The 12995-nt window shown below is 31.9% G+C and overlaps 1 protein-coding gene across 1 annotated transcript; it reads right to left on the reverse strand.

Annotated features, from left to right (window-relative positions):
* Positions 1 to 455: 455 nt before the first annotated feature.
* On the reverse strand, positions 456 to 1652 carry LOC110798964 (uncharacterized). The gene is made up of 2 exons (XM_022004158.2): positions 1051 to 1652; positions 456 to 945 (listed from the first exon to the last, which is right to left on the reverse strand). The coding sequence occupies exons 1-2, from the start codon at positions 1561 to 1563 to the stop codon at positions 910 to 912; spliced, it is 549 nt and encodes a 182-aa protein (XP_021859850.1). The 5' UTR covers positions 1564 to 1652; the 3' UTR covers positions 456 to 909.
* Positions 1653 to 12995: the final 11343 nt, after the last annotated feature.

Below are 12995 nucleotides of genomic sequence, written 5' to 3' on the forward strand. Positions count from 1 at the left end.
CTACTTTCCAGTCCTCAGGATTAACCAAACGACACCTTTAATAGAACTGAATTTGACACGATCCAAAAGATTTCTTATATGGACATGATATATACCCAATTTCCCGGGCATTGACATCCAAATCGGACCCTATTTGAGCCGAATGACCCATCTGACACCACTACTGATGAAGTGATGAGTGATAGACTGATAAGGCTCTTAAAAAAATGACCCGATCCAATCGATTTTTAACAAACCCGAAGGGACCCGAAAGAAAATCACATATTCAATCCGCATAAGTATAATGGCCCCGTACAACTGCATTATCCGATTATACCAGACCCGTAACCAAACGATGACCCAATTGTAGGTAGGTAAGAGAGATTCCCACACACATACAAATTACAGACACAATGACACAATTCAATAAGAAGAGAATTAGACGAAAGAGAGACACGAATAATGAAGTTATGATCTGCAAAAAGGCTATTCGTAGTTGATTACATTTGTAACACAAAGTACATTAGATTTCAAAGAAGTTACCCCATTACAAGACCCCAACTAAGAACCACAACAGATCTAATCATCTGAACCAAAACAAAGAAATACCTGCAAATCAAATTTTCCCTTTTGTACATCAAAACACCTAAAAGGACAAACTTCTAGAGCATAAAAAACACTACAAAACTTAGAAGAAGAAAAAAAAAGTCCCATAAATAAAAGGTGAAGAATCAAGTTGAAACCCGACCCAGACCCACTAATAAGCCCGTAATTACCCACAATACTATTAGCATCCTCTAGATTCTATCATAACCTCCTCTGAAAAATTGAAGGTAAAAAAAATAGAGAACCAAAAAAAAAAAAAGATAAAAACAGTCAACGTTGCACCTTCCCCGATTATGAACAGCACACCAAACTGATCTCCATAATTTAAAACCCCATTTCCATGTCACTGCTCACTATTTCCTGAAATTTCAACCAAACATTCAACAAATTTTAGTTGAAAAGGATCTGAGAATTGAAACACTATTAAATCCGGACCCAGAAAGATTAAAGATTAAAAGTAGTTACCTGAGGAGATTTGGCACGATTAGGATCTTCAAGGGAGAAAGAAAACCTTTTAGCAGAATCATCGATTTTCTCAGGCTTTTTAGACCCAATGTGGGACTTTCTAAGACCCAGAAACCCTTTCCACCTATTCGAAGAAGATGAAGATGATGAAGATGATGACCCTTTTGGAGGCTTGAGAGAGAAGCTAACATCATCATCAGTAACAAGAAGCTCATCTCTCAAAGTCCTCTGCATCTGATTGTTGTCTTTGAAGGGTAAAAGCCTTCCCTTAGAGAAGAGTTCATCAGCAGTTGTAAGGATGTTGGAATTTGTAACAGAGAATTCGAAATCAGAGGAAGCAGGTGCTACTTCTGATCTTGCAAAAAGGTGTGAATTGTTGTTGTGGTGAGAGTGAGATTGATGAGAGTGAGATTCAACAAAGTCATTTGAGAAGGAGATTCTGGGGCTCATTGGAGGAGCCTGAGAATGAGAATGAGGAGAAAGAGAGTTGTTGTACATTTCTAAACATGCCATGAGATAGTGGAAAGAAAGAAATGGGTGCACAGAAACTGGAGAGTAAAAAGGGGGGAATACTAGTATCTAATTAACACCATTACCAAACAAAAATGTACCCAGTACCCCCCGTCCCTCTCACTTTTCTAATTAATACTCCACTGTATTGGATGGACCCAATCTTGGAGGACCGCCCAGTCAAGTGACATTTTCGTAAATATAATAAAATTATACAATATAAATATTAAATATACAATTTAATTTAATTATTATATTCAAAGAAATTAACAACAAAAATATTTATTATTTGTACAATTAGGTTGTTTTTTTTTTTTTTTTTGAAGGAAGAGACATTAACTTATCGAAAATGAATTCATTTGAACTAATTAAACCTGGTCGACTAGAATGAAACTTATTGAATTTGATCAGATCTGATCTTAGAGAGTAAAAGCTTATTGGACTTAGTTGAAATTTATTTACCTGATTGTAACGTATCTGAGTTTATTGGGCCTGATGCACATTTCGTTTTTAAGGTAGGGAGAATGCATCTTCAGTAATCTGATTGCATATATTTTTCAATTTATTTCATGGGAATATCACTTCATATACTCTCTCTGTTCTTGAATATTAGTCCATTTTCTTAATAGAGTTGTTCTTTTTTATTAGTCTCTTTTAAAACATTTCATTATTTGTCTCACATTTATCCTCTTTATATCCTTATAAAAGCCCACTTGTTTACTCTCAAATAACTCGTATCCCCATTAAACCCCCAATTATCTCTCTCTACTACCTACCTGAGTTATATTCTATTGAAATTCATGTTACAATTGTACTTTTGTTGGATTAAATTGTCTTAGAATCCAAAATAGACTAACATTAAAAAAACAGAGGGAGTAGTATTTTCGTCGACCAATTTCTCCCCCATCTAGTTCTAGTCACTCTATTACCCTCTTTAACCCACTATGAGACATAGTTTTATATACTATTCTGTATACCCACAAGGTATTGTGCGAAAATCAGTTTCCATTCTCTTTATGTTTGGATTTCTTTATTTCATCATAGGCTTTAAGGCTGGGCAAAGTAGGATCTTTTTTTTCTTCTTTTTCATAATGGCGGTTTTTGTTTCAATGGATGATGTTTAACGTAGTTGTTAGAGCTATATTAGCATTTAAAAAGTTCTGCATAAAATAAGTACGAATAATGATATGTTCTCTTTAAATTTATTTCAGGAGCTTTGGATTTTCTCGAGCAATTATAATGTTTATAACCCTTTTTAAGCAAGGGAAATCATGCCATTGAGACAATGTGTTATTGTGAATTCTTCATATTAATTGTGGATTCGTGGTTAGAATTAGTTTCTAGGGCGATTAGGGGAAGTGTTGTCCCATACTCGCCTACTCAGTAGTCTGTATTAGATGGAATTTTTTTTTTGGATTAGAAGGTAAGATGAAAGACCCTAATGAGTTAATTACTCTTACAGGTCAGATCTATCAAAAAAAAGGGATGGCGGTAAGCTTTAAAGGGTTATGTACGTACGTTATCATTTTCAATAGTTTTGAATAGTCGAAAATAGGGCCACGTATATGTAAACTTTCTTTCAAGGTTAAATTAAACACGTTGTTACAATTTAGTGGTGGTAATTCATAAACTGTGTATGTACGTAAATGTGGTAATGTGGATGTTGTTAATTTTGGCAAGACATGAAGTTTTGCATTGAATGACTTGGTTTTTGCTTGTATTCGATATCACAATTCAAGATGCTCTGTTCCTCATTTGCTTCTTGTCCGGATTCAGGCTGGATGCTCAGTCTTTACTCTTTACTCTTTACTCTTTAGGAGCTGCCAAGTTGATGCCCACTCTCATCAATGCTTTCATTCTGACATCTGTATCAAAGAACCCACCCCAAAATTATCTATTTGTTTTCTTTGAAAACGATGAATAAAAACGCTATGCAAAACTAGATTCATCAATAATAATTCTACCGTACAATGGTCAATGGTTGTCATTTGTCAATGGAATAACTGATTGAATTGGTTTTGGTTGCATGTTCCCGGACAATGGTTGTCGATGGAGTACGGTTAGGATGAGTTTATCCCTAGTCTGGAGGGAGTCTGAAAGATAGTTTGAAGTCAGATTTATAGCAAGTCTGAAGTGGAGTTTGAAAATACAAGACTCCACCATTGTCTCCGGCTAATCAAATCATACATATCATCATATTTTATCCTACTAAATTACAATATTTTTTGGGGGAACTTAGTTGAGTCTGAGGTGTGTCTGTGGATAATGTGTAAAAATAAGGAAAGTGTTGTGTGAGTCTAAATAATAAGAAAAGATAAGTAAAGGTTAGTGAAAAACTGACGTAACAGAGTCTGGAGTATGAGGTTGAATGTGAGGGATAAACTTACCCTTAATTAATAACTCATTTGTGAGTTGAGACTCGTTGTCCCACATAGGGAAATAAAATGGAAATATGACTAACATACAAAGTATAGTGTATATATACATATAGTTCGTATATAGGGGGTGTTTGGCAATTGGCGGTTAGCGGTTAGCTGTCGGTTGTTTTACTTGGCTGGTTTGACTGGCTGTTGGTTGTGGCTTTTCAGTAGGTTGTTTGACTTAAGATGTTTGGTAAACTCATTTGTTGCCGGTTGGTTGTGACTATGTAAAATGATACTTATGGAAACTATTATGTTTTGTTAACCATTTATTACATTCTTAGTAATTAATTAACCAAATTAATTAACCAAGTTAATTAGTATTTAAATTAATTATTTAATAAATTATTACATAATCTAATTAATAAATAATAAAATTAGTACTCCGTAATAAAATACATGAATAAAAAAAACTATTATTTACTTCAAGTTCAAAGAATTATTAACTTAAATATTTATTAATTAGTATCAATTAAAATTATGAGTTATTAATTAATCATTGTTAATGCATGGTTAATCAATGAATACTCTATATTAAATAATTTCATTAGTATATAAAAAATATATTAATTAAAATTACTATTTAAATAAATAAATTAATTAGTTATATTTTAAATAATCACTAATTAATTACGGAGTAGTTCTTAATTAGTAGTTCCTTCGTTTGTTTTTTTTCTTTACGTTTGGCTTTTTACACGTTTATTAACGACTAATTAATGTAAAATGAGATTCCTCTATTTTTTTTATTCAAACAAGACAAATTATGTTTATTTATAATGTTTTCACTTTTATCAAAATTCTAATATTGGGAAAATGAGAATATTTAATGTTTCAATGAAAAAGTGTGAAAGATTAAATGACCCATTGAATTTAATTGGTTAAAATAATCATTAGACACAAATTTTGATAGAATATTAAAGAATTTATGTGATAATATAAAAGATAATGTAAAGAACATTTTGAAACACCCAAAAAAGAAAATGTAAAAAACAAAAAGAAACGGAGGGAGTAGTAATTAATCCCACTCTAAAAAATTAGTAGAAATTAAAAATATGAGTTAATAATTAATAGATCTAATGCATAATTAATACTAGTTGATTAGTCCGTATTAATTTTTTAATTGCTAATTATTTATTAATATCATTATTCATTGTTAAAAGTAATTTGAAGATTAGAAAGTCAAAAGCCATACAAAAAAGCTAATAAGACTAGCTTTTCATTTTTGGCGAATAAGCTGACTTTTCAACTAATCAAAAAACCACTTTGGCCCTGTTTGGCAATTGGCTGTTGCCTGTTGGCTGTCGGCTGTTTTACTTGGCTGGTTTGACTGGCTGTTCAAGCTGGCTGCTTTTGTTGGCTGTTTGACCATGGATTGGTTACAAATATGTTTGGTAAAATCAGTTGTTGGCTGTTGACTATGGCCCTGTTTGGCAATTGGCTGTTGGCTGTTTTACTTGGCTGGTTTGACTGGCTGTTCAAGTTGGCTGCTTTTGTTGGCTGTTTGACTATGGATTGGTTACAAATGTGTTTGGTAAAATCAGTTGTTGGCTGTTGGCTGTAGCCTGTAGCTATGTAAAATGACATTTAAGGACATTTAATGTCTTTTATTCATTTTTCAATACATACTGTGTATTGTGTACGGAGTAAAACGTAATTACAAATAAATAAATATACATTAAAAATAAATTAATTTTTGCAATAGTATTAATAAATTATTATTTTAATTAATAATTGCGGAGTAATAATCAATGATTAATAATTAATAATTAATAATTAATAATTAATAATAATTAAATTAATAATAATTAAATTAATAATAATTATTAATTAATAATTTATTAATTAATCATTAATAATTAATGATTAATTATTAATTAGTTATTCACTTTTAGTTATTAGTCATTAATTAATACTCCTTAATTATTAATTATTAATTATTAATTATTAATTATTAATTATTAATTATAATTATTAATTATTAATTATTAATTATTAATTATTAATTATTAATTATTAATTATTAATTATTAATTATTAATTATTAATTATTAATTATTAATTATTAATTATTAATTATTAATTATTAATTATTAATTATTAATTATTAATTATTAATTATTAATTATTAATTATTAATTATTAATTATTAATTATTAATTATTAATTATTAATTATTAATTATTAATTATAATTATTAATTATTAATTATTAATTATTAATTATTAATTATTAATTATTAATTATTAATTATTAATTATTAATTATTAATTATTAATTATTAATTATTAATTATTAATTATTAATTATTAATTATTAATTATTAATTATTAATTATTAATTATTAATTATTAATTATTAATTATTAATTATTAATTATTAATTATTAATTATTAATTATTAATTATTAATTATTAATTATTAATTATTAATTATTAATTATTAATTATTAATTATTAATTATTAATTATTAATTATTAATTATTAATTATTAATTATTAATTATTAATTATTAATTATTAATTATTAATTATTAATTATTAATTATTAATTATTAATTATTAATTATTAATTATTAATTATTAATTATTAATTATTAATATTAATTATTAATTATTAATATTAATTATTAATTATTAAATATTAATTATTAATTATTAATTATTAATTATTAATTATTAATTATTAATTATTAACTATTAATTATTAATTATTAACTATTAACTATTAATTATTAACTATTAATTATTAACTATTAATTATTAACTATTAATGATTAATTATTAACTATTAATTATTAACTATTAACTATTAATTATTAACTATTAACTATTAATTATTAATTAGGACAAAAAAGTAATTTAGATAGTGAAAAGCCAAAAGCCAACTCCAAAAAGCTAGTGTTACTAGCTTTTCATTTTTGGCGGAAAAGCTAGCTTTTCAGCAAGCTAAAAAGCCAGTTACCAAACACATTTTTTGGTTGTTTGACCAGATTAAAAAGCCAACAGCCAAAAGCCAACCAAAAAGCCAGCAAAAAGCCATTTGCCAAACAAGGCCTTTATCAAACACTTTTTTTTAGTTGTTTGACCAACATAAAAAGCCAACAACTAAAAGCTAGTGAAAAAGCCACCAAAAAGTCATTTGCCAAACACTCCCATAATTGGTAGGCTACTTCAGGGCTCCGTTTGGTAAGGCGTAAAATGTTTTCAGTGTAAAACGATTTTCCATGGAAAACAATTTTCAAGGGAAAACACAATTCGAAACTATTTTTCCTTTGTTTGGTAACTTAGAGGAAAATGGGAGAAGATGGTGAAGATTGAGGGAAAGAAAGGAGAGGGAGGTAAGGAGGAAAGAAGGAAAAGTGGTTTCCCTCCCTTTCAAATGGAAAAGGGTTTTCCATCTTTGAGAGAGTAATGGAAAATTGTTTTCCATCCCTTATCCAACCAAACAACGTAAAATGATTATTAAGGGGAAAATTGTTTTTCATGAAAACGTTTTACGCCCTACCAAACGGAGCCCAGCTGTCTATCACCAATTTCTTTTAAAATGAAACTCTAACAGCCTGTTAAGCTGTTAAGCTCTTCTTCGATGTTAGACTTAACTTGGCCCAATGGAACTTATCAAGTGTTGTTTCGAGATTACATTACCACATATTTGTGGTTATGTAAACTACACGATGATTGTATAAGGGTGTAGTTGGTCCACAACAATGACAATTGACAACATACCAAATTCAAATTGAATTCCATTGTATAACTGCCAGAAAAACAACATGGCACAGATGCATATAGACTAGAGAACCATTATGTGTGTACAGTATTGAGACATTAGTACAATAGTACGTACTCTATGAATGGTTAATTGGTAATCGTATGATACTCCGTAATATGCCAATACCAAGTACATCCGTTACTATTGATAGGGCCCTTGACCTTCAAATAGTTTTTCAAGTACACAGATACATAAAGTCATAAATGATTAAATGTCCCTTCATATGGTATGTTAGACATACCATACCATAGATTAGTAATCATGATTGGACCAAAATTCCTTCTAACCAAATTACAAATATGCACATCAATGATCAAATTATATATTTTTTAAAAATAAATCAAGGAACATCTGCATTCACATTCGTCTAATAGTTGATGTCTACATTAGCTAAAAGAGACTCAAAATCCGGTAAAAAAGTCAAGAGGGTACGTACATTTCATTAATGTGTACATTGGCTAAACCAGCCCGACATCAAGTCAAAAAAGCAAGAGATCGAGTGCATTTTTGTACTCCGTAATTCTCATTTCACATGGAGAAATGCGGATGTTACATTGAAACAGAGGTGGCAATTCAGGCTAATGTGTCAGGTTCGGGTTTGGGCTCGGGTCAATTTTGGGTTATGCAACTTAATACAGTATTATTACAAAATATGATAAATGAGTCAAATTCAGGTCATTCGGGTTCTGTTTAGTTTATGCTTAGGTTTCTCTCAGTAACTTACGTTGAGTTATCTGGTATAATACGCGCGAGTATCTTCTTAAGGATATTTAAGGGGGATTGAAGTTTGGCTGTCAAATATGGGGGGGAGGAGTAGTTTGATCTACAATTATGGCTTTTGAAAGCAACAAGAGGAGAGCGTATTTAAAGATTTCAGTGCATTTATTTAAAGAGTAAATAAATTGGATTGTTTGTTGTAAAAGAGGAAAGAGGGTATTAATGAGATTAGCTGGTTGTTATGTTGAAACAGAGAAAGGGAAAGAGAAAGAAAGGAGAGGTGTTAACCAAGAGAAGTAGAGAAGGGGATTGGGTTTGTGTTGGCATTTTGCATAGTGGCAGAGTTGACCATGCTTTGACTTGTAAGTTAACCAGGATATGAGCTGGCGATATTGACCGATCAAACTCACCACGTGATCAACCCCTTGATCCACTTTTTATACAAATTAGATTTTAGTTACTCAATTGCTGAGTACGGAGTTTGATGGCACCCAGCCAACCCGGCCCGAGGCTCGGTACGTTAAAAAAACTCATTTGGAATGGACACGGAAAAAGTACGGTTAGAAATGGACACAAAGTCATGTGTTATATTTGAGGGTTGTATTCTTTTGAAAAAACACGAATTATACAGTTTAATATGGCAAAAAATGTTAATTTGAGTGAATTGGGCTTAATTAGGTAGACGTGCAAGCACGTCATGTAGGCCTGGGCTGCCATTTTTGGAACTTTCGACACGACAAGAAACTAGTGGACTTTTGCGTTAGTTGTGCCTATTCTGGCTCAAGGCAAGCGAGCTCAGCACTGGCACTTCCCACAATTATCTTTAGTACGGAGTATGAAGTACGGGGTACATGTTTTTTTTTTTTTTTTACTGTTCTATCTGTTCCAAAAATGATAATTGGTGGTATTTAATTTTTAATACGGCATGGATTTATGGTCAGGTTTTCTATTTTGTTGAAGAAATAGATGAAGGGGTAAGTAGGGGGCTTTTTTAATACTTGATTTCTTACTAATTTAAGCATTTACATAGATATAGTTACTTGTATATCATCTTAACCTCCGGTTTTTAATGGATATATCAGTTTGAGACTTACATAGTTTTCTTTTTGATGCATGTCGGGTCATGTTGTGCTTTTCCATAAAAATGTGGTTTAAGCCCGGCCTATGAATCTGTGCTCATGTCGAGCCTTTTCGTATTGGCCCGATCTACAACCATCTTTACTAATCAGTAGTCATCATATCATTATAGTTTAATCCAACGATAAAGTAAGCCATTTAAAAAAAATGATTCTTTATAGAAACCAACAACTAAAACAGTTTTACTTTTTATAATGTGGTTATACTCAATAAATAGTGTTATTGTTGGATTATTAGATCATTATAGGCCAGCGGCCGAAAGGATATATATGTGTAATGCAAAATAATCACATGATTAAACATACTAAGTTAGGATGTTGAACTCGAATAGGAAAATGCCACGTAGTGAATGTCCCTTATTTAAAAAACGGGTTAAGACTTAAGATGGAGGAGTCAAAGGCATTATATTAGAAACCTGAAAGTTGGTATTTTTAACGCTGCGGTCTATCTTTTTGGTTCCCCAAGAACGGAGCAAGTTTTGGTGTTTTCTGTAGATTGGAATAGAGTACTGGTTTTTCTTCCTTTTTAGATTACAGTATTTAAATTATTAATTATTGGTAAATCTGTCTTAAATTGAGAGGGTAATGAAAACTGTAAACAGGAAGTTTCTTACGAAGTGCATGCACCAATCAGATTTCACACCTACTAAAACCGTGGGTAATTGGGTCATTAATTAATATTCTGGGTATGAGGATATATAAATCTTGGAATATGTGTAATATTTTGCTTTTATATTACGGTTCAACGGAATACTGGAAACTGGGAAACCGGAAACTTCACATGTTTGTTCTCTAATTTGGCCTTACGCAATACTCCAGAGCCCAATGGAAGTATGTCGCTTGGCCCTTCCATCTACGGGGAGTACGGACTACGGAGTGATCAACCTGACGTCCCTGACCACTAAACGTTACGGATTACGGACTATTATAATATCGTTATGTGGAACGAATCGGATTTCAGACAAACTGCGGGTAAGTGTATGATACTCCCTCTTTATATATATATATATACATAGTTTTAGGAAAATGAGTTAAATTTATTAAAATAGGATGAAAGTGAGGTATTGAGTAAATTATTTATTATAGTAAAAAGATGATGTGAGTAAGTGTGGAGACTGCAAAAAAGAGAGAAATATTAATATAATGGAAGTGGAGACTAAAACATGTCAAAAAAAGAAAAGTGTATTTTTTTTTAAAATACAGTCGTTTAAAGAAAGTGTATCTCTTTTTAAAATACAGAAGGAGTATATTACATACTCGATTTTTTTCGTCCATTATTTATACTTCGTAATAAGTATTGTCTTTGTGGCAAAAAAGAAAAAAAAAACTTTTGTTCGTACGACAGTCAATGTACTACCAGTTTTACATAGAAAATTCCGCCAAAAGTAATAAAATAATAGGGAACCCTTGCCCAAAATAGAATTTGGCAAACAAATTGAGACATATAAAAAAAATGGACACTTTAGTCCCCAGTAGAAAATGTAGAAAGAATGTTTAAAGTATTAAACTAGACCTGATCAAAATGTAGGTCGGGTCGGGTCGGGTTAGGGCTTATCTACGACCAAAATTCAGCTCACCATATTGGGCAGACCTAAAACTTTGTGTGCCCAAGCCCACTATTTTGGACCACTATTAGTGGAATTTTCGGGTTGATTCAATTTTATAACTAAAATTTCAGTTTTGAGTTGTCTAAAACCAACCCAAATTGTATTCGGACCGGGCCTAAAAAATCTGTCCAAACCCGTTATTTTTCTAGGCTGAGCTCAATATGATTAGGTCTAGTTTATACATTATGTCATAGGAAAGGACATGTAAATACTGGTAGGAGATAAACGTATCCCTTATGTGTTGAAAGCTTGAAATTGCCAGGAAATAGTAAAACTACCATAAGTTGACATACACATTTTTAAACTTACTAGTTGTTGGACCGAGCGCTAGCGCGCGCGGTCCCCCAAGATATCGAAATCAAATGGCAAAACGAACTAAACAAATAGATAGAACAATTAATATAACAATAAGCTATTAGTTGAGTTTCTAAGAGTCCTATTTGCAAAAGGCATTAGTAAAGAACATATATGTAGCATATAGCTACTTATTCTTATAGAAATTCTCAAAACTAAAGAAAGTTTATACACAACAATTAGTTCGTGGCATACTAAACAAATGGAAAGGTTTACTGACGTTCCAAAATGCTCTTCTCTTCTTCATGAACAAATGTCTTGAGGCGCAATTGCAGAACAATGTTCCTAGAAAGAGTCGTGGCTAGGTTAAATTTGATTAGGAAGTAGAACGTGCCTAGTGTTTCGAGCACATCTTTAAAGTCGTTTTGATCAACCTGACAATAGACATGCTTCACCAGTTGGTAAGTATATCACAAAATTAAATTTTAGAAGTAAATTGAAAGTATAAGTTCGAGAATAGGTTAGAGGGCAGATCTTGTATATTCTAAATATTTTTTAGAATTTACAGAGATCGTGTTAAAAAGGCATTGTGTCGGTATGCCAGTTCCATCACAGACTCGAAGTTCAAAGTATCTTCCCTTTCTTATGTCTTGTGTGGGTTGACAAGTTTTAAAGGTTCTTGTTAATTGCTTGAGAAATCATTGTTTTTGGATAAATAATAGCATACTAAAAGCTCTTATCCTAACTTAAACTGGTATCCCTATACCTGATAGGTTATGATTCATATGACAAAACATAAATCATGCGGAAAAACCATAAAGCCAGGAAAGCATATTATTTACACATAATTATTTAGCATAGTTTAGATGCATACACTTTGTTGCGTGCCCTCCCTAGCTGCGCACGAACCAAGAACAAGTGTTTAGGACTCCAAGTGTCGTCCCTCCGTAGATAGTCCACAACACGTCCGGATCCGCCTTAAGCTTGACCAACTAGAATCGCCCTTAAGGTTGCTTAGGAATTTCGGCTAATATGGTGCAAGTGTATGGCTGATTTTTCTTCAAAATCTTACATTTAGAATACTTCAATTGTATCTATAAATTATGACCCTAGGCACCTATTTATAGAGGTATGGAAAAGGAACTGGAATCCTATTAGGATACGAATTAATTAAACTAGAATCCTAATAGAACTCTTATTTAATTAATTTATCCTTTTAGGATTAGGAATTTAATCATATATCGAAACCTGATAGCTTTAGGATTCGTATAGCACACAAACACACACACGCACGCACAACAGCCCACGAGGGGCGCCATGCGCGCGCGCGCAGCCCATGCCACGAGGCCCACACGCTGCCGCAGCCTTGGCGCGCGCTGGGCCTGCCTTGCGGTGGGCCTGGCGCAGCCTTGGCTGGTGCGTTGTGGCGCGCTGGCTTGCTGGGCGATGGCCCGGCTTCGTGCTGGGCCTTCGTCTGGCAGGCTTCGTCCGAT

The sequence above is a fragment of the Spinacia oleracea genome, chromosome 3 (assembly GCF_020520425.1).
Source record: "Spinacia oleracea cultivar Varoflay chromosome 3, BTI_SOV_V1, whole genome shotgun sequence".
NCBI classification, from domain to species: domain Eukaryota; kingdom Viridiplantae; phylum Streptophyta; class Magnoliopsida; order Caryophyllales; family Amaranthaceae; genus Spinacia; species Spinacia oleracea.

Coding starts and splice junctions, on each gene's coding strand:
- LOC110798964 (XM_022004158.2), bottom strand. CDS start 1,563: ATGGCATGTTTAGAAATGTACAACAACTCTCTTTCTCCTCATTCTCAT. Junction 946..1,050: donor ATCGTGCCAAATCTCCTCAG/GTAACTACTTTT, acceptor TTGAAATTTCAG/GAAATAGTGAGCAGTGACAT.